This window comes from Zeus faber, assembly GCF_960531495.2.
Source record: "Zeus faber genome assembly, chromosome: 17".
Lineage (NCBI taxonomy): Eukaryota > Metazoa > Chordata > Actinopteri > Zeiformes > Zeidae > Zeus > Zeus faber.
In genome coordinates this window covers 22,031,614-22,055,561 of record NC_137204.1, presented here as the reverse complement: position 1 = coordinate 22,055,561, position 23,948 = coordinate 22,031,614, and the positions used below count along the sequence as shown (strand labels likewise).

Sequence of the window (23,948 nt, the reverse complement as noted above, 5' to 3'; positions counted from 1 at the left end):
TGCATACACACACCCACATGCGCTTTTTCCTTTTCTTTTTTTTTTTGAATGAAAACCTGAAGCTCAACTCTAATTGAAGGTATTTCCCAGGTGGCTAGACCCCAGCGGTGGAAATGGGAGTTTACAATATCTGATAGGATCCCGACCAACAGATGAATTTACTCCATGACTAAACCTGAGTTATTTAAAAGTATTTCCCGTATGAAACAGCACAACGCACGTCGAAAAATAAATGATGTATCATCGTTCTCACATTGTGTATTTGCATGATTAAAGCTATACTATATATTCATGTAGTATATACGTTCAACATCTAGGTTCTCTATCTAAGCACATCTCCGGGGCTGGGAGATCCTCTCAGATGTCCAGTTAAAACATAGAAGAATATAATGACCGCGTGACTTTCCAAAGGGTTTTCAAATCGTATCGACCCCGGGGGGAGGGGACGTTTTTGCAACGGATGAGGATTATTATTATATATTTTTTTTTTCGCTTTAAACACTATGTCTACGTTGATTCTTCGTCCGCTTTCAAACCCAAACGTAAGAGGCATAAGGAGTTAATGAGTTTATAACATTCATTTCGTTTCTTCTCCGCTTCCCCCTGATGCTCAGTTGTTTTTTTTGTGTTGTTTTTTTTTGCAATTGGTTCCTCCCCCACGTCTCCGTCCGTCGACCCTCCGTTCGGGCGAAACGAGCTTCGGTTCATTTCCGGCGCTCCTCCTTGGAACAGCGTCCCCCGTCCGTCCACCCCGTGCCGTGTCCCGCTCCCTCCCTCCCTCCCCCTCCCCCTCCTTCATCCTCCTCTCCCAGTCCTCCCCGGGATGAAAGCAGCTGCGATGGATCTTTACAACGGAGGTCTCTCTGGGCGGTGTCCGCTCTTTTTTCGGGTGGGTGGAGGAGCTTCCCGCCCCGGTCTCCGCATGGGTCCCGCTGTCCGCTCCGCCCCCGGCGCTCCCATCACATTAGGTCCTCGTAGTCCAGGAGCTTGGAGTGCTGCCGCGTCTTCCAGAGTCGGTAGAGGCGAAAGTCAAAGTACTTCTCGATCATTTCTTTGCCTGAATGGAGGGATGGAGATGGGGACACGTTTTAAATGTATTATTCATAATGCCCGGATGTGTTTTCATTCCTGACATTAGTGCAGAAACAACTCGCACTGTGAAAATAGGCTGACTCACAGCCGGGTTGCCCAACCATCAGCTCCGTTCGTAAGAAATAGTACAATTTTGAGCATGAAAAAATGGTAAACTGTCCCTAAAAATGTTTATCTTCTGCAGCGATCTCTTAATTTCTATCGGCTAGGAAATGTCGATGACGTAAATTCAATTCACGCCCCTCTTATTTTTAACACTATTGATCACTGTCATCCAAGACGGCCGTGGTTAATTAAAGCACAGACATGGGTGAAAGTACCCGTCAGTCAAAAACTTCAACTGGGTCAAACGCTGCAAGTGTGAGAAATGGAGTTGAACGAACATCCTCCTTTTCAAAAATAAGACAAAGCTCTTTCCAGTACGAGAGATGGTCGTATATGGTCGTGAATGGTCGTATCGAATGAGGAAATGATGAATGCGGCCGATGAGCGACCCAAAAAACAAAAGACACATGCTCCTGTGGCCCCGTTTCCTTTCCTATTTTTAGTCCTGGTGTTTTTGTTTTTGCGGTCACACATTGGCCGGAATCATCATTTCCTTATTCGATGCGACAATTATCTTAGATAATTGACTAAATGGGGCAGTGGCTCAGGAGGTAGAGCGGGTCGTCTAGTAATCAGTAGGTTGCCTGATAGCGTGCTGATGTGTCCTTGAGCAAGACACTTAACGCCCTGCTCCCTTAACTGCTCCCCGGGCGCCGCTGTGTGGCAGCCCAGTGCTCCTAGAAACGTCAGTTACTAGGGTGGGCAAATGCATTTCGCTGCCTCAGCACTTGTACTCTGCGCAATGAAAATTAATTGAATCTGATCTTGTCCAAATAGTTCTGAGATGGAGGCACAAAAGTAGAGCCGTTCAGTTTGATTGGACGCGCATCTTGAGTCGTGGTAGAGAACGAGAGGTCGTGTTGTTGGCTTGGGGCTGTCTTCCCCGCGGTCAAGCCGCACCTTCTTCAAGGGCGGACACTCACCCACTGAACGTGTCCTTGGAACAAGGGGAGTTGGAGCGCGACCAGAATTTGACTGAGGGTGAGACCTGAGCTCCTCCAGCCTCAGCAAACCAGACTCTCCCCCCTGTCCTGAGTAGGCAGCAGATGGTCCGACTCTGGCAAACTTGACAAATTCAGTTCAGATTCCATAATTGGGCTTGTCTGATGGTTTGACACTGGAGAGTCCTAAACTTGAAGTATCGGATGTAACCGAGTACCGTTCTGAGCCATTTCTTCAACCAACCAGTGTAGCGTTGGACTGTGAGTTTGGGGTTGTGGTGTGGGGATGGCGTGGTTTGAGCAGCCACACCTGACCTAGATCTGGGTGACTGGGATCAGTGTGGCTGCATACCTGTTGCTCATTGGTTGGTCTAACGAGCAGCAGGTAAAACCCCCATCCCCACACACACACTCAGGAGAGGAGCCCTTGTCATTGACACATGTCTATCGACTCCTGGGCTTATTCCAACAACTCTCGACAATAAACTGATGTCTACAACCCCCGTCTTCTGCGTCTCTCTGCCGGAGGTCATTAGAACATACTATTTCCAATCCTCTTTTCTACAATAACGACGTCTAATATGCTTCGCTGTGTCGGACGTGTGTGTTCATGTCGGTGCATTGAGACCCACCCTGCGCGGACAGCTCCAGCGGTGACTCGAACTCGACAGAATAAGGCCTCATCAGGTTCTTCAGTTTCTGAAACAGCTGTTGGGCCAAGATAAGAACAAAGACACCAATTAATCCAACCGCAGCCAGCGCCACACCCGCTGAGGACGTCGGGATCTGAGCGAGACTGGGATGAATGTCTCTCTCTCTCTCTCTCTCTCCCTCTCTCTCTCTGGTTCTCCATACCTCTCACTCTCTCTCACACACACACATAGTGTAGGTACACACACACAAACACACACACACACACACACTAACACACACACACACACACACACACACACTCCCAGAGTACTCTTGTTTCAACCGCGGTAAAACCCACAGTCGTCCTTTGTGGTGTTCCAAGAAGGACAGGCTTGAGAGAAGAGACACATTTCAAAAGGTGTTCAGTTTCCCGGATTCCCCTCCTCGTACCACTATTTCTTTTTCGTCCCCATTTCGGAGTTTTCATATCTTAACAGGAGCTTCTCACAGGCTCACAGCAGGGCCCCCATGGAGAGCCATCCAACACTTTCTTGTCCCACTGCAAGAAGCCCGAGCTCAGGAAATAATAAGAAAACAAGTGAAAATGTCAGAACGAGTTTGTGTGTGAGGAAAGAAGGAGTACAGTGTGTATGTGCGTTATATTTTGACTGCTCCATTTATATACTGTATATATATGCTCCATTCTTTTCATGCCTATTCACACCATTGGGCAGTTGCAAGTCCAATTTTGTTGCACAGTGCAGTATAATATAATAAAGTAAAGTGGGAATAGAAAATGGAATCCCATTCATTTTAATTACATTTAACAACAAATGTTTGTAAATTGGTACCCCTTGGGTTACAATAGGTCTATGTATACACACCTTCACAAACCATATGCTATTTTAGTTTAGTTTAGTTCTTCTATTTACTAATTTATTTGCTTCATCTTTACAATACTTATCAGCATTTATTGTCCTTCCAATGCATAAAAAATATTAACTCAAGATCCTGTAATGTCTCCTCCTTAAATGAGGAGCAGCAGCCTCCATTGAAGACAGCTAGTCTGCCAGTCATTGCCAGAGAGCTTCAGCTTATGTAACGGACTGCTTTAGAAGACATGACTGGAACAGACACAGATAGGTCAGACATGGCCCCCTGGGTGTTTTTTTTCTGTGTGTGTGTGTGTGTGTGTGTGTGTGTGTGTGTGTGTCTGTGTGTGTGTGTGTGTGTCTGTGTGTGTGTGTGTCTGTGTGTGTGTGTGTGTGTGTGTGTGTGTGCGTGCGTGTGTGTCTGCATCATATCCCTTGTCCCTTACAGCCTCCCCCTGGCACTCCATGTACCTCTGCCATATCAAGACACATCTCTTAGAATAAGCTGCGTAGGTAAGCAATGAGCGCGGGACAATGAGTGTCGGGCGGAGAGACAGGCCCGAGCGAGAAAGGGAGGGAGAGAGGATCACGGGAGGATAAGACGGTGATTGCCATTGGATAAAGATGAACAGAGGGCATTAATATTTGCACAGGCCAGATACGGGGAAAAGTTCAAATCACGACAGGAAGGCAATGGAATGATAAGTGGGTAGAAAGGCAGTTGTGATAAATAATGGAAACCAAATATGAAAAAGGAGTTCAACTTTGAGGTAACTAAATAACAATTACGAACGTAGATACAATGCAGAGTCACATTAGGTTGACAGTGAATTAGTATGTGACGGCTATAAATGTGGTCTGACAAATAACACTTTGATATCTGAGATTTCAGTCTATTAACAGAGTTCAAAGTAGGCTATATTGTCGGTGCCTGGAATTGCAGGTGCATCAGTCACAAAAACTGCTGAATTTTTTAATATGTCAAAGGGAACCAGCTCAAAAATCATGACCGCACATGAAACACGGGCTCGGTGGGCGCAAGTCAAAGCTCACCCTCGGGGAGTGGTGGATAAATGCCACAAGATTAAATCCTCAAAAGTGGCCAGAGAATCCAATCGGCACCTCTGTCATCCACAACAACGCGACGTCCTAAGCTTCGCAAAGCCATAATTAATGGCAGGGCTGCCGTTCAAAAGACGCTTCTATTCAAGGCGATCGCGCAAAGTCGCCAAACCTTGAGCGCTTGAACAATGGAAAAAGAAAGACCGATCTGATCAGGGGCTTGGTTTCAAATTGTCACCACTCCTCTTTAGTCATGTTGTCAATTTGCACGGCGTTGTCAGTTTCACCTCCACAGATCAAATAAACAGAATAAAAAAATAATTGGTGTTTATCAAAACATTATCACTTTTTTCATTTTGACCATTATGCATTCATGAATACATTTCGCATTCACACGTGAAAAACTATATTTAAGCCCTCTGTTAGATAACTAATTAGTCACTCACCAACACATTCACAAAACCTTGAGTACTGAACAATGGAAAAAGAAAGACGGTCTGATCAGTCATCTTTCGCCGTATTTCCTATGTTTGGATGGGTCTTCACTTGCAGGAAGCAAAAGTATTATGAAATAAAATGAATCATTGTGTCCAATAGTTGCTCTGCATGTCCATTAAAGGCCACTGTCCCTTCATGATGTTCCCATATCCCACGCCCAAAAAGTGTGGTTTAACATTTCTGGGTCGTTCTAGAGCAAAGTGTGCAAAGTAGGTCTCCACCTCCTCCATCCCTCAAAGAACCGGAAGCTTTGTCTTCAAAGGATGATTTGAAAAACAATTGAAACAGCATTTCAACCATAGCAACACATCCTGCTGCATTGTATGTTCACCCTCACCCATTTGATCTGTTGTATGGCTTTTTTCTATTTCCCATAAATTGCCATACGCTCTTCAGGTGCACAAGTGTGTGTGTGCTGATGACTTTACATATTGCAATTCATCTGTCAGTAATCGAATACAGAAACTAATCTATGTTTTCAGTGAAGGGGAGTCTGTGTGTGTGTGTGTGTGTGTGTGTGCGTGCGTGCGTGTTCATATTACAAGTACCTTCTCTCCATTAGGGTTGCCCAGCACGTAGCATCCCATGATATGGATGAGGTTGGGTTCTGGGTTGATTTTGCTCATGAAACGACTGAGCCTCCTCCAAAACCTGTGCAGAGACACCACGGATAGCACGTCAATGCAATTGACATGGTTGCGATGTGATGTCAATGCGATAAATTACTTACTGCCGCTTAATTTTCAGTCACAAACCGTTTCAAACCGCCAATGCCAAAAAAAAACAAAAAACAAAAAAACACATTACAATTTCCATCTTTCCAAATGTAGTCTTGGCACTCATCATGACTTTGCCATGCCAGAAAGGATCTATGTGTGGGAGGCTCTTTTCTTTCTAAACATATTTTCATGTGTAAGTGAAGCTGGATCTGTATTTTTTATATATGATAAAATACTTAATTTCATGTACTTATGTAGACTAATAAACTAACTCTGTTTCCCAAAGTGACGCGGGTAATGCAGTGCGGCAACCACCGAGCATGCTTTTTGTAAAATGCCCACAAAATGCTGCACTATTTGAATCACTTAAGAGTATTTCTACATTTATGCAAAGTTTATGTGATTGTCTCATACAGGCCGAGATGGCAGCAGGTCAGAACACTAGAGGTTCTTTGAGGAAGGCTCTGTAAAGATGCCAAAACACATCAAACGAACTATTAATTCAGACCAATGTATAAAGAGTAAAATAAATGTTAAATAAAGTAGTGAAATAAAAAATGTACGTTTTAGATTGACAAGAGGCAAATGAATTTAACGGTACCGTGCTGCCTGCCTCTGCAATCCGCACTATATTTAATGAAGAAAATAAAGTCAAGTTCAGGAACACCCCGGGCAAAGGAAAAGGTTGTAGGGAATATTCATGGGTTTGAACTCTTCTATAGCCCTCGGGAATATATCGGGGGTTGCACTTACTGGCTCATGTCTTCCTCTTTTTCCACTTTAGCAAATGTTGCCACTTTATTCTTCAGTAGGTACAGATGACCTGGTCCTCCCTATTGGACACAGACACAGATAATTACTGGAGCAGATGCTTATTTATCTCCTCTTAATTAAAAGGTAGGCATCCCAATGGGAGAGTTATCCTTTAACCTAATTATTTGTAAGTCACACGCTAGCGAAGTTTATGTCCTAACTACTGGATACGCACACAACCCTAACCCGTGTTACATCATCCAGAGCACACAATTAAAGCAGACATGGTCCCCTCCCTATAAATAGAAGTGGCTCGGTTTCAAATTGTCACCACTCCTCTTTAGTCACGTTGTCAATTTGCACGGCATTGCCAGTTTCACCTCCACAGATCAAAACACAGGACAGTCTCTGTTAAAAAAGTAATAATAATTGGTGTGAATCAAAAAATTATCCCTGTTTTCATTTTGACCATTATGGATTCATTAATACATTTAGCACTCACACGTGAAAAGATATATTTGGGCCATCTGTTAAATAACTCATTAGTCACTCACCAACACATTCTCACTCTGCTATCTTTGGCTGAATAAACTAAAAACACATAGTTGCCTGGCGTCCCTTGACCGAACGTTTGAAGAAGCCCGCTTTCTGTATAGACACCTGTGTTGGGTCTAGGTAATGGGGCCCCGGGATCGGTGTGGCTGTATGCCTGTTGTCCCTCACTGAGCAACAGGTAAAACCCCCATCCCCAAACACACACACACACACACACACACACACACACACACACAAGAGAGGAGACATGGTGTCCATCTGCTCCGGGCTTGTTCCACCTTGCCCACTCCCTACAATAAACTTGTGTGTTTTCAACCCCATCCTCTGTGTCTCTGTGCTGGAGGGCCCTGAAAACGCCACTCGGTGGCGTGTGGCAGGCGAAGCTTCCACACATGGATTTAAAGGTCATCAAATAAATATAGAAAGGCTTTCATGGGGCTTTCCAAACTCTTTCAGGCCAGGTCTCACGGGTCATGTTCCTTCACATTTGCTTGCATTTCTGAGGCTTATCGATCACAAAATAGAAGCCGTAGGGCGGGGCGCTTTCCTAACTCTCCCTGATTGTATTCTGAAAATAAATTGTTTTACTCTTTATAACCGAATTGCTCATCGATAACGGGTCAGCCACTTCTGAGCCTCTGTGCAGCACATTTCGGGTGGAAAGTGGGATCAGTGGATCCGGTGCCATTTAAGAGAGAAACGTAAGCAGTTGAACAAGCCCGGTAGTTTCAAAGTTTCAAATGCCAGTTTAAATCCCTGTGACAGTTTTTCACGGGTGTGAAACCTTTTTTTTCTCCATACAGGAAAGGATTATGCCCAGGAGCTCACGTACAGTCTGTGCTGCTCTCAGCTGCTCTGACCGTAGAGGGAAACTTCAAATCTGGAATAAAACTAATGACTCATCCCCTACAGAATCACATTACACCCCCACCCCCCCACCCCCCACCCCCAACCCCCCTCTCTCTCTTGCTGCTCACCTGACAGAAGATCAGCATCCTCCAAATCTTGCTGCCTCTTCTATAGGCCGTGAGTTTCTTCTCTATCTCCTCTGAGGAGAAACAGGGATACGATGGATGAATTTAAAGGGAGAAAACAAACAAATGGAATGAAAAACAAATGGACAGTCGGACGACAAAATGTATGTTTCATATACTGTATGTTTAACATTCTATGGCATTTTCATACATGGTTATGGCCCCGTTCATGCAGATTTCATACAACATTATACTTATACTACATGTTACACTGTCGAGACAGTGGCTGGAAGCAAGGAAAAGACAGGCCGCTAGGCTGGCTCTCCCCGCGTCCGACACCCGTGGCCAATTAGAGGGTGTGGCCGACAGCGGCTGGGTGGAGTTTTTTAAATTCTGTTTTGTCTTTCAGTGAGGAAGAAAGAGCCTGAGAGAGTGCTCGGAGCTGAGTGCTAACTGTCTGACGCCGGAACCCTCCGTCTTATGTCTATAGTGTCCCTATGCGTTACTTCTGTTGTCGTTATTATTATCTCTGCCCTGGAGCGTGGCTTCTGTTGGACTTTGTAAATAAAACCCATCGAGGCGGCGATCTGTTGCCAACCCTGTGTTTCTCTCCATCACCCGCCGAACCCGAGTAGCCAGCCAGCTACAAGGGTCGCCCGAACAGGAACCTGAATGACAAAGGTCCACCGGATGGAAGCATCCCTGCTAGAGAACTTAGTCTAGTGGCTGCCTGTCCTGGCAATGGCCCGGACCCAGGAAGGGGACTACTGGAGCTGCTGAGGGACTGCCCATCGGGCCGGGGGGGGGGGTTGCCCAAACAATTCAGCCCCAGTCACCTTGCAACGCATGACCGGCGGAGACAGCGCCGAGGCCTTCCTCGCCACCTCAGAAGTATCAGAGGCTGTGGGTGGGTGAGAGTGCTGCTGGCATTCTACAGCCTGCTGGCAGCAGCACATCGGGACTAAGGCTGTGGTGGGGAAGGCCGTCCTGGAGCGGCTGGGGCTGACGCCTGAGGGTCACTATCGGTGCTTCTGGAGGTTGGAGCGTCGGCCACCGCCTTCGCCGATGCCCAACAGCTGAGGGATGCAAAGTCGTCGGCGCGGTAGTGCTGGATCGGCTCCTGGAGGGCCTTCCCCTTCCGTAGGGCCGGCTGGGTCTGGCTGCGGCTGGGTATGGTCACTCCAGGCCCGCCGGCCTGGAGTGACCATCACCCTGGGGGAGGACCACAGCGTGGCTTAGAGCCACGCTGTGGTCGAAACGTGGTAGAAACGCGGTAGAAACGCGGTAGAAAACGGTAGAAACGTGGTAGAAACGCAACCCCCAATTTGGTGGGTTGCGTTTCTACACGACAACAGCCCAAATTGGGATAAATGGTTGGACCCTGGATTGTTGTTTGCAGTGCGGGAGGTATCCCCCCACAGGTTTTTTTCCCTTTGATCTCCTGTTTGGCAGGGACCCCGGGGGGTGTAGACCTAATTTGAGAAAACTGGGAGGAAGGTCCTGGCACCAATAAAAATTGAATTCAATACGTTATGGACCTGCGAGCAAAAACTCCACACGCTGGAGCGCCTGTCAGGGGAGAATTTGCTCCAGGCCCAGGAAGGTCAGTGCCGGCTGTGTGACAGAAGGGCGCAAACTGAGACAATTTTCACCGGGAGACAAGGTGCTGGTTTTGCTCCTTACGTCCGTCTCTTAATTGCTCGCCAGGTGGCAAGGGCCCCTCGAGGTCACACAGCGGGTCGGGGAGGTGGATTATGAGATGAAACGGACGGACAGGGGTAGGGCGAGTCCGGTTTATCACCTCAACCTCCTAAAAGTGTGGAGGAAAGGGTTTCTCCGTTTCCCTGGCCACCACGGTGATTGAGAGAGATGAGTTGGGGCAGGTGGTTCAAAAAGCGAACAATCAGACTCTGGCCCTTGCTAGTAACCATCTCTCGCTGAGCCAGGGGCAGACGTGGCCAGCTTTACAGCAGCGGTTTGCTTCCCCCTGGCAGGGAAGAGAACGCTTCCCTGCCAGGGGGAAGCAAACCGCACTTCCGCAAAGCAAACCGTACTTCACTCATACGTAGCAACAACCCCGGGGGTGAAAAGAACGCAACATTGTGGGGAACCAGTCTTGCATACGCCTGACTTTTCTCTCCCTTTTTGCCTCCAGACCGACTCATCGGACAGAGGGTTGGGGGCCTTGTTGTCCCAGCAGGTGGAGGGTGTGAACCGGCCTGTGCTGTAAGTCAGCAGAATTTCTGGCCGTCAAGTGTGCGGCCGGTACTACCTCCCGGGATGCCCTTTCACCCTCTGTTCGGACCACGCTCGCCTGCAGTGGCTCCACCGCATGAAGGATACCAACGGGCGGATCACCCTTTGTTATCTGGCCCTTTCAGTCATTTAGGTTCAAGGTGATCCATAGTCCGGAGGGGCAGATGGTGGTGGCCGACTTCCTCTCCCGTTCAGGGAAGGGGTCGGGTTGGAGCGGGCTGTCGTCCGGATGACTCCCCGGCCCAATTCGGGTGGTGGGGGTATGTGGCAGACGGAGGGGCGTGGTCGGGCAGGTGGCTGGATGCGAGGGGAAGTCAGGTCGCCACGCTGGCCCTCCCCACGTTCGACACCGGCTGAGTCCTTTTAGCTGTTCGGCCAGCAGTGGCTGGGGAGTGTTTTCTTCACGTCTGTTTTGTCTTTCAGTGAAGGAGAGTGAGCCCTCGGAGCGGAGCGCTCGCTGTCTGACGCCGGAACCCTCCGTCTTAGTATAGTATCCCCATGTGTTACTTCTGTTGCCGTTGTTATTATTTCCACACCGGAGTGCGGTTTCTGGTAGACTTTGTAAATAAAAACCTGTCGAGCCGGCGATCTGTTGCCAACCCTGTGTCTCCCTCCGTCAGTAGCCAGCCGTTTATCAAGTTTATTTGCAAAGCACATATCACACAAATGCAGTTGAATTGCTGGTAAACTAACTCAGAGCCTCTCTCTGGTTTATTAAAATGTAAGGAATCCCTACATAATGCAGACAGTATCAGTCACAGAAATAAAAAGCTAAAGCAGTTAAAAAACACAAGAAAATGGACGTTTGCAGTTACAGTTAGGGGACCGGCCCCAGGGGACACAAGAGCTCTGGACAGGTGATATTGGAGGAGCAGATCAGAGATGTATTTTGGCTTTGAGCCATTGAAAGATTTATGAACGAGCCGCAGTTTCTTAAAATCAATTCTGCGATGCACCGGAAGCCGGTGCAGAGAACCCGAGAGTGTTCGGAAAGAGCTGCAGTTTTTTCAGCGCTGTATCGGAGACACCTGACAAAAGACCATTGCGGTATTCCAGCCTACTGGAAAATAAAGGCCTGGATATGTTTTCGAGGTCTTGTTTCATCAGGAATCCTCTACTTTTTGCTCTATTCTTTCACTGATAGTGGCCATTAACTACTGTTTTGATTTAAACCAATGTACAGTATATACTGTAGAGTCCCAGTATAGAGAGTTTGGTACCTGACATATTTGTTGCATATGAAATGTATGTCCTATAAAACTTATAGTATAAGTACGTTGTACTACACTCACATAATAGAAGTAATAAATATTGGAAACAGTTTGAAAGGGGCGGTAATTATGAAATTAAACAATACACCATTGTTGTATGTTCACTACGTTTATATACAGTATGGATCATGCATGTATATGTGTAACATGCTGATTCTTGTAGACCTTTTTTTTTATATGCGAATAAAGAAGGAGATATTCAAAATAAAGAAAAAAAGTTTTGTGTGAATGTGTAATGGTTGTGAAAGCAATAAAGACCAAAAGACACACAAAAAAAAAACGGCCATGAGGGTTTTAAACACAGCATCCTAAGCCGCATCTAAATCTGAATGTATGAGTCATACTGAAAACAATTAAACAAGACTCAAGTAAACAATTAGTACGATGGGAGTATTGCGGCGTTGTTATAATCCAAACATTCCCTTCCCTGAAATAATTAGCAGTGGATTTCAGGGAACTCCGGCGACCTTTCAATCCCCAGAAAATAACAGAAAAGGCCATTTTTTTATAAACAAGTTGAAGTTGTTACCACAAACTGAACGCCTCACTCACACCTACCCAGAATGTCGTCAAACGTGGCGTGTTCGTGGTCCTGGGGACAAGGAGACATTATCATCAAACATTCACCACTGATGAAGAAATAAAGTACACTCCGTGCAACACATCAAAGCCATTGGAGTTGTTGAAGCGCTTGTGCTAGTCATGCGTGAGCAGCTTTCGGACTCACATAGAGGATGGGAATGATGGAGGGATCGCCGCGACGGATGATCGTGGGGACGTATTCCGCCTTGGGAACTTTCGAGGAGATCAACTAGAGAGAAAGAGGGAGGACGCCAAGGAGGGGGGAGTGGGGAAGAGCGGAGGAGAGTTTAGAGTGGTTTCAAGAGTATTCTGTCAGAAACCTTTGCCTGCAAGATAATGCCGAGCCGTGGATTAATTATTTAAAGTGCTGCGATACCAAACGGTGCCTCAGACACTTTGAAAGCTGCGAGGACAAAGTTTTAGCGGGGAGCCCGTCAGAGTCCGTCTATCAACACAATATGTTCACACACACAAAAGAAAAAGAAAACCTTCGGAAAACACCTTCAATGTCAATATCAGACATTTTCCATTTATGAGCCGCATTTCTCAGAACTCGAAGCGCTGTATGATCAAATAAAAACAGATCAAATCGAAAACGACGACAATTTATACAAGCAAGCAAGAAAGCGAAGTAAAAGCAGATCGGGCAGGCAGGAGCATAGAGTAACAGGTGAAATAAGGTAGAAATAAAATCATATATAAAAAAAAAGTAAAAAAATAAAAAAAAAAATATATATATATATAAAATATATTATTAGTTCCAAAAACCCCCTAAAAAGATTTATATATATATATATATATATATATATATATATATATATATATATATATACACATACAAACACACACACACACACACACACACACACACACACACACACACACACACACACACACACACATATATATATATATATATATATATATATGAGAAAAAAGGGCTAAATTTATCTTCTGGATTATATTTAAAATTGAAACAACTTGGAATTGCTTGGTGGAAGTGGAACTGATTTTATCATGTGCATTTGATGAAAATGATGGCCGTGTGCAAGATCTTGTCTTGTGGAGAAAAACATTATAAGTGGAGCCAAACCCTTGAATTGGGAAGAAGTGGTTCATAAGACTTAGAGCTGAGTAAAAAATTCCCCCGGGGTAAGTGTGAGTTTATTTCGGCTCCCAAGAAAGGCAAAAGTGCATGTTTCACAAAAACGACCTCCAAGTACGTGAGCATCCAAGCATCTGCCAAACATCTCAACAGGGCATCACAGCCGGTCTCCTACCATAATTTTGGGGGGTATGAAGTCGTCTCCCTCGCAGGCCAGCCTCTCCAGCTCCCTCTCCTCCTCCCAGTCCAGGGCGTCGTCGCACCCGCCCTCGTCCAGGGTCCCGCAGGACGCCTGCAGATCCCCACCTGCGAGCGCAAAGAGGGGACGCATGGCCGGTGAGGAGGGACGGAACCCGGCGGAGAGAAAGCAACGAAGTTGGCCGGAAGAAAAGATACGAGAGGGGGGAGAGGGAGAGAGAGAGATGAGCCCGGGGGAAATAAAAGTCAGAGGATGTGGGGCACGAGGAGAGGTGGTGGCGGCGGGGGCCGGGGTGAAATAGAGGAGGCAGGGAAATCTGATAGGGCAGAAATAAGGAGAGCGCTTCTCTGTCGGCGGGGGGCGAAATTGACGGAGGGGAAGACGAATGGAGCGGCGGGGAGAAGACGGCGGGCGAGGCAGAAAACAGGGAATGAGTGATGAGGCCAACACGCGGTGGGGAGCGGGCGGGGCGGGTGGGGTGAGAGGATGAATTACAGAAAGGCAAAACCAACTCAGATTAGACGATGGGAAGCTTCTTGACCATAGAGAGTTTTGTTTGTTGTTGTTGTTGTCGTTTGATCTGGTTCACATCGCGACCGTTTTGCGTTTCACGATATTTTGGAAGAAGGGCCCGTCGCCCGGCACCGCGCCACATGCGGCATCTCGCGGCTTTTTGAAAGCTCTAAAGAACGTTTTTTTTTTGTTCTTTTTTCTTCTCAGCGCCGAAAAAAAAAAAACAATCGAACTGATTTGTTCCCCAGATGGATGGGCCAGCACGTCCCAAACCGGTGTCACTTTGCTTATATTATGACTGATGGCGGAAGCAGCAAAACGACAACAACAACATTCATCACAGCGTCGTAAAGAAACAATTCCATCTGAAGCGGCGAGTCATCCAACTTCCCCAAAACACAATGACATTGGAAATGAAGCTAAAGGACAAAAAAAAGGACGAACAAAACAGAGGCGTTGATGTCGACAACACGAAAACTTAAACAGCACACGCGGTGGTTTCTGTGCCTTGATCCACGCACGCTACTCAAATCTGGCCTGCACACCGAAGGTCTTACACAACAGCCACATACACACACACGCACACACACACACACACACACTGACACACACACAAGCCGGAAGTCAAACTGGAGACACACACACACACACGCGCACGCACGCACGCACACACACACACACACACACACACACAGACACACACACACACACCGACACACCCTGGTCAGACACACTCACAGAGAGAGACCACCACAAAGTGGAGACCCAATGCCATAAGGAGACAGACAGAACGGGTCAAGCCAACAGTGGAGACAGTGTGTGTGTGTGTGTGTGTGTGTGTGTGTGTGTGTGTGTGTGTGTGTGTGTGTGTGTGTGTGTGTGTGTGCGTGCGTGCGTGCGTGTGTGTGTGTGTGAGTGTGTGCGTGCGTATGTGTGTGTGTGTGTGTGCACTGGTGTGTCGGTATGTGCGTCTGCTTGAACTCACTGTCTCTGGGTTCATGAGGAGAGTCAGTCTTGACAGGGGTGGGGTCACTCCAGGAACGGTTGAAACTCTTCGATCTACGCTCAGCGAAAGCTAGTGCAGGCGGGAAAAGATAGTCGCACGCACGCACGCACACACGCACACACGCACACACACAATACCGATTCCCACTGTATAATACACCCATCAGGAATCACACACTGCAAGAGCATGTGCACACATATGCACGTACACACATACAGTACACACCAATGCATACACACACACACACACACACACACACAAAAAAGACGACACCACAAACACACACCTGACCCAAACAGCTTCATACATGTTCAAACGTTCCCAAAAACCAAGAAACATACGCACACAAACGCTCAGACACAGAGGCCACACACACATTTCTACAGTATGCACAGTAGTACAAACCACAGACTCTGTTTTTCCGTATTAAGAAGTATCCAAAATAAAAAATTTAAAAAAATGGGAAAAAAAACTATTTCCCTTACACAAAAGCCATTTGTGTAGTTTATCGAAGAATATTCACTGCATTTTTTTTTTTTTACTTTATTTTGTCTGAAAATGAATAACTAGGGCTTGACTATATATTATAATATATTACACACCTAGGCCATACAGGTAGTACTTTATATACAGTATGGGTCAGATATCTATACTGCACCCTTCTTACAGACACTGTAGATCAGTCTACATCATAGTACATCCTCTGCATTTTCCTAGTTTATAAACATAATATACAAACTAAACAAAATGGACTGGATCAGAAGTTAGTAAAGAGAACCGTCTTGTGCGTTCGGTGGTTGTGCTCGACATGGAAACGATCGTCATCCATGTTTCCAGAGTTTGTTGTTTGCACTGCTCTGCTGTCATCCCTCAGTCTAAAGGTAAGAGAGTTGTCTCAGCTGTGTCAAGGCCACGATACTGCTGCAATCGCCGAGAAAGCTGAGCGGGATGGAAGAATATGTGGACCCTTCTGAGGATCAGCGACAAATTAACTTGATCAAAAGGGGTTTCACTACTTCTATACTATAATTACATACGTATAGGGAGTTTGCTTTTGATTTCTCACTGAGTTCACATATTCGAGTCGGTACAGACACCTGTAGCACACACACACACGCACACACGCACGCACGCACGCACACACACACACACACACACACACACACATAACTGACCTGATGCACACACCAGTACACACAAACAAAAAAAGACTTTTTAAAATTCTGTTTCAGAGGTACTATCCTTGATGATTGTGAGAATTATTCCCTTTTGACATGATTGCTGCTCCGCTTACGTAATGCTGGACATCAAGTCCGCTCATTACACCGTCATTTTAAGCTTTTGACCATTGGCTTGCTTGTTGCTCTGGTTGTGCCGCTGATTATTTGGCAATTTTATCTCTCAGACATTCAGAAAACAGGAAAGGGAAACCCGTTAGGATCCAGCGCCAAAACATCTCACAAACACACCCAAACACAAACGGCGGCAAACACACAGAAACCACGGCCTCGTCGCCGTCATCAAAAACAGCCAAATATCAACGCATCGGCTGGGAGACCACATAAAAAAAACACAAAAGACGATGATGACGATGGGAAGTGAATGAAAAGGACAAACCATCTCAGAGGCAGCAAATAGACTACCTACACACAAGCGCATAAGCACACACACACACACACACACACACACACACACACAAACAAACAAACACACACGCGCGCGCGAGCGCACAAACAAGCGTGCGCGCTCGCGTGCGCCCCGACACGACCACACACTCGCAAAGCTCTGACTCACTCTGTGCTTTCATTCTCCTGCTGCCGACCATCCGAAGATGCTTGCGGAAGTTCCTGTGGGTAGAGAGAGGGGGAGAGAGAGAGAGAGAGAGAGAGAGAGAGAGAGAGAGAGAGAGGCCGGGAGAAAGAGGCAGACACAGCGTGAGGAGGGGGGACGACCATACAAGGGCGAGTGGGAGGAGGACGGGAAGTGAGACCGAAACGAGGCAAAACGGAAGCGTTTCGCCCACGGGGGGGGGGGCGCTACCACTAAAGGAAGTGGCCGCGCGGCGCCGTAACGACGGAGGGCGGGAGCGACGGTCGGGGCCCGCCGCCCTCGCGGGATTGCCTCGCTGGGTGTTCGGCGTTGGAGGGGAAAAGGCGCGTGGGCTGAGATTAGACGCCGCTTTAACGTGCCGCTATTCCTGTCTTTTCAGGCCCTTTTATCGCCGTCTTGTCTAAAGGCAGTGAGGTGAACAATGGACTGCGGCGTGGCGGTAGAGCGTGTAGGCTGGGGCGTGTAGGACGACGTGACTCAGAAACAGAGAGAGCAGCTCCTAAACGCGGCTGGTTGACATTCAATCAAGGAGGAAAGATATCGACCAATTAAACTCAACATTCAATATGACCACGTCCATTCCTAATCAACGTCTGATTCCCCCTGGTGGTTTATTTCGTCTGTCGCGCGAGCGCTGCGGCATTTCATGTCCCGCGCCCGTGCGGCGCGCGCCGTAATACGGCTCTTGATCTTTCACACTTTTTCCCTCCCTCCCACCGCCCCGCCCGCACTTCAAAGCGCGACACAACAGCAAAAAAAAAAAAACGAATCTTTGATCATAACACGAGTCACGTTGCACTCAAAAATCCACTCGTTTTAAACCGGGGGGGGGGGGGGGGGGGGGGTCTCCAGAGCCGTGATTTTGAGCGACAGGCTCCCATTAGGAGTAGATTGTGTTTTTTCGTGTTGAGTCTCGCGCGCCTTCCGCCCGTCGCCAGCGCCACGGACAAACATCCTTTCATCTGTCGTCAACCCCCCCCTCCCTAACCGCTCTCATCCACGGACGCGTTGCCGGTTTTAACCGGGAGCCATTTGTCTAATCAGAGAGCGGGAGAGATTACACAGATACACAAAGAACAAAGGCGGGGGCGGGGGGGGGGGGCGAGGTGGTTTCCCAGCTCCCGCCGTGTTTAAACCCACAAGTACGTCGGGAAAAACAACCGGCGACGGCGAGGCTTAATTTTTTTCCGGATCAGACGGTTCCGTGTGAGGGGCGGTCGCAGGCGAGATCCTCAATCAAATTATTCACCGGCCGTGGATCGGTGCGCCGTTGTTTCGCTTTCGCACGGATCTGTGGCGTTATAATCTGGAGACCGGGCTGTGGCCGTGCAATAAACTTGTCGTCTACAGGTTGATTTGGCCGCGGTTATGCAGCTTGGGCCGCGAGGATTGTCAGAGCTGAGCTACAGAGAGCTGCGTTTGAGCCGTCTCCTCAGCGTGACTGAACAGGGGGTTGCAAGTAGGTCAACTGAATAACACACCCCACTCCACTGGTGCCAGAGTCTTCACAGGTTTGGGATATAAGTGGGATACCAGTGAAGTACCAGTGAGGTGCCTATGAGGTGCCAATGAGGTACCAGTAGCGTATCAGTGAGGTACCAGTGAAGTACTAGTGGGGTGCCTATGAGGTACCAGAGAAGTACTAGTGGGGTGCCTATGAGGTACCAGTAGGGTAACAATGAGGTACCAGTGAAGTACCAGTGAGGCGCCTATGAAGTGCCAATGAGGTACCAGTAGGGTATCAGTGAAGTACCAGTGAAGTACCAGTGAGGTGCCTATGAGGTGCCAATGGGGTACCAGTGAAGAACCACTAAGGTATCAGTGAGGTACCAGCAGAGTACCAGTGAAGTACCAGTGAGGTACCAATGAGGCACCAATTGTGTACCAGTGAGTTACCAGTGAGGTACCAGTAAACCACTATTAAGCACCAGAACCTACCAAGGAGCTGCTGATGATGTACTAGTGAGGCACCAGTGAGGTACCAATGCGGTATGAAGGAGGTACCAGTGAGCTGAGAGTTGACACCGTACGAATGAGAGACTGACCACGTACCATCCACGTACGGATCAAACTGTGTTTCAGCCGATGTAACAGATCTAGCGTACACATCAGCATGAACAACAGCTATTCCTATGGAGCATAAAGTTATGTTAAAATGTCTCATGTTCTGCTTATAAATTATGAATATGTTATTTGATGAGACAAAGAGTAACATAACATATGCAAATGTGTCACATGTTTTAACGTGATGATCAGACCTGCATCGTCATTCAAGTCACAATGTCCTTTTTCCCCCCTTTTTTTTAAATCTGACACATCTAAATGACGCCTCGCACTCGATATTTCCTTCAGTTTCACACTTTGAATCTCTGCAGTATCTCCACCGTCTCTTGTCAGGCCCTCTCCCACTTATTATGCGTACATCTACTTTGCAATATGTCGGTTTCAAGACGGAATAGTCATCGCGTGAAGAAAGCTGTTACATTTGCAATTGCAAATTGTTGATTGTACTCCCTGCACGGTGAAGCCGATTTAACACATTGCAACTCAAGCAAATGTAAGCAAAGCAAGCTAAACGTGAATTATTCAACATTTCTTTCTCTACTTGATTTCTCCTAAAAACATGTTGTTTTTTACAAAACCATACCCCTCATTTGATCTTTTCCTTGCTCTTCCATCGTCATATTTCTTTGAATGAAATGCGCAGACAGGGAACTTCACACCATTTCTCCACCATTAACCGCTTTGACCTTCTGCTCCCTCGACATTATATCTTTTGTCACATGAGTCCACAGTCAGGTATCCTGCTTTTATCGTGCATGATGAAAGCAGAACTTGGAAACGAAACGCCAAAGGGCAATCTTTAAACAGCTTGCGTTCAAAGATCTGCAGATCTCCCTCGCTTTGCTTCGCACGACATTTCTGAGCCTGTGCCTCAAAATCTCCTAAGTGGAGCTATCCATTTCAGCACCAGGGACAGCGCTCGATTTAACGTGACCGCAAGAGGCCGCACCGGCTGGATGTTTAATTTGAGTTCGACTCCTCCGCATCAAATTTCCCTGAATTCACAACTTTAACATTATAGGGGATACAAACCTATTTTTTTTTTCTTTGGTCAGCACCCTGATAGTCTCACTGGAGTACTGTTCTCATGCAAATAGGAAGAGCTACGTGCGTCTGGGCGCCGCTTTCAGAGCCCCTCAATTTAAATTTTGCATGAAAACTTGGTAGACATTTATTTAAACAGTGTAACAGATCAGGGAAGATCAACATGTTTGCTTGGTGCTTGTCTGCTTCCGCGCGAGTGTGTGGCGCGTCAGGACTACAAATGGACTCGGCAAACATTCTTTCTATAATAACTTTTTATGTCTGCCATTACTTTCAAGTTGTGGAATTAATTGAATGTCTGGTTTAATAGCCCAAATAGGAATATGATAAAAAAAAAAAAAAAGATAAGAAATAACATAAACACAAAGACGAAAGTTAAATCACTGATGTAACATCCCCCAGGATGTTACAAGCCTTTTTTCCTCTTTATTCACACACGGTAGAGAGATGACGCTTGGATGTCACAGGAATGGGTTCGCCATCTGCCCATGGGTCACAGAGCATCTGGCCCCCGAGTGGAATTCCATCGAGGTGGAAGCGGCTGATGTCATTTCCCCTCTAAGTGCTATTTCACACACTCGGCCCCGATGGCCTCAAACCCGCTTCTCTAGAAAACTCGATCTTTAAAATTATGTTGTTGCCGGCCGGGCCTTGTTGACTATTAGGCGAGTCATTCTCCCCGTTCTGCGGGATATCATAACGACCGTTACGACATTGATGGGGCGAATTCACGAAAGGATCGTGTGGCTTTTGCTGCCGCAAATAACACAAAAAGCAGCTGTTTAATTCACACCTCGAGTACGGCAAACGCGAATAATTCATTTAAATGTAAATTATTCAGAGGTGAAATTGTCCTCAAAATTATTCACATCCGTCATGAAGTCAATTTAGAAACCTTCAGCTCCAAATTCCAGGCAAGGCTCACTGCCATTCACCTCTTCCAGTGAGAATTACTTGCTAGGCCTGCGTCTACTTATTTGTATTATATTTCAGGGTTACGGTATACCAGCCGGAGTATGTCTTGGAGACATTATCCCCCTGTTTCGGGGAGGCCGACTGACCCGGAGCAGCGTCAGGCGGTGTGTCTCGAGGTTAATAAAGAATATATACATAGGTAGCAATATCGAACCGAAAAAAAACGTGCATTGCGGTTGCATTTTCGCAGAGGAAATATAGTGCGGTATGTGCGCGGTTCAACTCAGTAATCGACAGTAAGTCCGATTTTTAAAACAATTTGCGAGACTGAAATCGCGACTGAGGTAAAAATGAATTTCATAAAAGCCACAAAGCCGACTCGTCGCGCGGACGTGGCTTCGACGGCTCTCGTCTCTCTGGGCCGGATTTGACGACGACAGCCAAAGGCGTCAGAAACGTTCAGACGCTGGATGAGAGCGCCCTTGCAAAAACGACGCGTTTGGGGGGTTCCGCTCGTTGCAGTGGAGGTGAGTGCAAACAGCGGCGCGTCAGCAGCACACGTGGGCACAGGGCAGCGCTCCGTACCTCTGGACGACATCCGCAGTATCCTGCACCCTCTTTCTCTCCACAAATCCACGGAACGCCCTGCCAGGACGGGGGGGCACAGTATTAAAGGGAGGGGGTGGGGGGGTGGGGGAGGGAGGGGGAGTGGAGGGGCCGGCTTAGCGCGGGAGCGGGGCCGGGGCCGGGGCGGTGCGCGGAAGCGGATGCCTGGAGCTTTGAGATGCAAGGTTTAGCTCGCCCGGAGACAGCGGAGAGAGAGGGGGCGGGGTTGACGGAGCCAGCTCAGCATCAGGATGGGACTTCACGCTGCCAGCTCAAATCGCTCCGTATTTTATTACTATTAATTTTTCTCCCCCGTCTAGGACGACGCGGTTTGAACAGGAGTAGCCGATCTGTGACGAGCTTGATTCTTCTGTCGTCGCACGGCGCCGGCGCCGGCGCCTCGCTCCTGATGTTTGCGTTGCGGACGCTTTTATCAGAATAATTTGAGCTTGCAGCAGGAGGGTTATCTGGAGTCACCACAGCGTCAGAGGGACATCAGAAAGTCCTGGGTTCGGAGGACTTTGGGTTAGTTCAGTTTAGTTAAGCGGGGTGAGTGGGGTGGGGCATGGGGTGCGAGGTTAAATGCCAGGGCACTGGATAAGCCGCCCACGTTTATTTGTCATTTGCAGCCTTTGTCATTGGTGGCATCATTTAACTGACCCCATCAACAGCTACCTCAAAATCACCTCACTTGTGTTATAGTTCTCCATACGTATGTATGTATGTATGTACGTACATACAGTATGTATGTATGTATGTATGTATGTATGTATGTATGTATGTATGTATGTATGTATGTATGTTTGCATGTATGTATGTATGTATGTTTGTATTTATGTGTGTATCTATGTACCTATGCATGTATTACGTGTATATGTATGTATGTATGTATGTATGTATGTATGTATGTATGTATGTATGTATGTATGTATGTATGTATGTATGTATGTATGTATGTATGTATGTATGTATGCATGTATGTATGTATGTATGTATGTATGTATCTATGTATCTATCTATGTATTATGTATGTATTATGTATGTATGTATCTATCTATGTATCTATGTATGTATTATGTATGTATGTATGGCTGTATGTATGTATCTATCTATGAATCTACGTATCTATGTATGTATTATGTATGTATTATATATGTATCTATGTATGTATTATGTATGGGTGTATGTATGGCAAATTGACAGAGCTCCAGGGTGGATACATTATAGAAACAGAGCTTAGGCTAGTACACAAAAGCCCAATGACGTTGTTGTTTCTTGCTGTTTTATCAAACTATATTTGATGTTAGTATTTTTCATTACTTTTTTTTTTTATTACTAATTACCACCTAGCATTTGTCCGCTTACAAACTAGATTATCACCCCACTGGAAACGCTCCTGCCACTTAAACAAACACAGACACACACACACACACACACACACACACACAGGCACTCACACAAACGCCGTGCTGTTCCCAGACAGATTGATGGATCGTTCTTAGCAACTGAATGTGCTGTCCGGTTGTGTCTCAGGAAGGTAGATTGGTTTTTCACTGTAACTTCAAACACCCAGCCCAGGGACAAAGGTTTAATGGAGCAGCGGTTGAGGGGACTGAGGTCAAAAAAATAAAAGGAACAAGGTGCAAGCACAAAAGGAAATACTCACGATATCCTGGAAAATGTCCCCGTATTCATTTGCATGGAAAGAGAAGAGAAGCAAAACACATGTTAAGCCACACTGAGCAGTGATTAAAGAGGACGGAGCGAGAGGCAAGAGGACGCGGAGAGCCTCTGAAGAGACGTGCGTGTCCTCAACTTACCCTCATAAATACACAGACAAGCCACCCCGTCTAAGTCAGCTTGTAACAACACATTATAAATTCTACCTCTATCTCTTAGCTCATTAAGTGGGCCAAAGTAATATTGCGCTTAATAAATGTGACCCAGCTTGACTTTGAAAGTTGTTCACGGCATATTGTGAAAAATATTGCAATGGCCTAATTAACATCTGATATATTTGAGCTGGAAGGTAGAAGAGAGCGTTGGCGGCAGAGACAGAGAGAAAGACCAAATAAAAACCCTAGAGAGGAATTAAGAGTGTTCAGCGGGGGCATGTGGGGTGGGCAGAACAGGGCAGGTGGACACACAGACACACATGGACTGGAGGGTGGATACTCACGCCTGCATGGTGGTTGTGGCCGTCTGAAAACTGAACATATTTTCCTTTGGGAACCAGTTGTTGTCCTCTGCAGAGAGTAAGAGAACCGTTGATACAATGAGGGCATAATAATAATAATAATAATAATAATAATAATAATAATAATAATAATAATAATAATAATAATAATAATAG

At 46.7% G+C, this 23,948-nt stretch overlaps 1 protein-coding gene across 1 annotated transcript in view; it reads right to left on the bottom strand.

Moving 5' to 3' along the window:
- Positions 1-941: 941 nt before the first annotated feature.
- The window catches only part of nsmfa (NMDA receptor synaptonuclear signaling and neuronal migration factor a), a gene marked incomplete at its 5' end in the record, with an annotated part of 35,928 nt that continues 12,921 nt past the window's right edge, over positions 942-23,948 (bottom strand). Inside the window, 12 exons of the mRNA XM_080018422.1 lie at positions 942-1,057; positions 2,771-2,846; positions 5,752-5,854; positions 6,676-6,755; positions 8,208-8,278; positions 12,290-12,323; positions 12,459-12,542; positions 13,594-13,724; positions 15,116-15,205; positions 16,931-16,983; positions 21,575-21,634; positions 23,775-23,841. Of these exons, the coding sequence (XP_079874548.1) occupies positions 960-1,057; positions 2,771-2,846; positions 5,752-5,854; positions 6,676-6,755; positions 8,208-8,278; positions 12,290-12,323; positions 12,459-12,542; positions 13,594-13,724; positions 15,116-15,205; positions 16,931-16,983; positions 21,575-21,634; positions 23,775-23,841 (947 nt within the window). The 3' untranslated portion in view covers positions 942-959. The remainder of the gene's footprint in view (positions 1,058-2,770; positions 2,847-5,751; positions 5,855-6,675; positions 6,756-8,207; positions 8,279-12,289; positions 12,324-12,458; positions 12,543-13,593; positions 13,725-15,115; positions 15,206-16,930; positions 16,984-21,574; positions 21,635-23,774; positions 23,842-23,948) is intronic.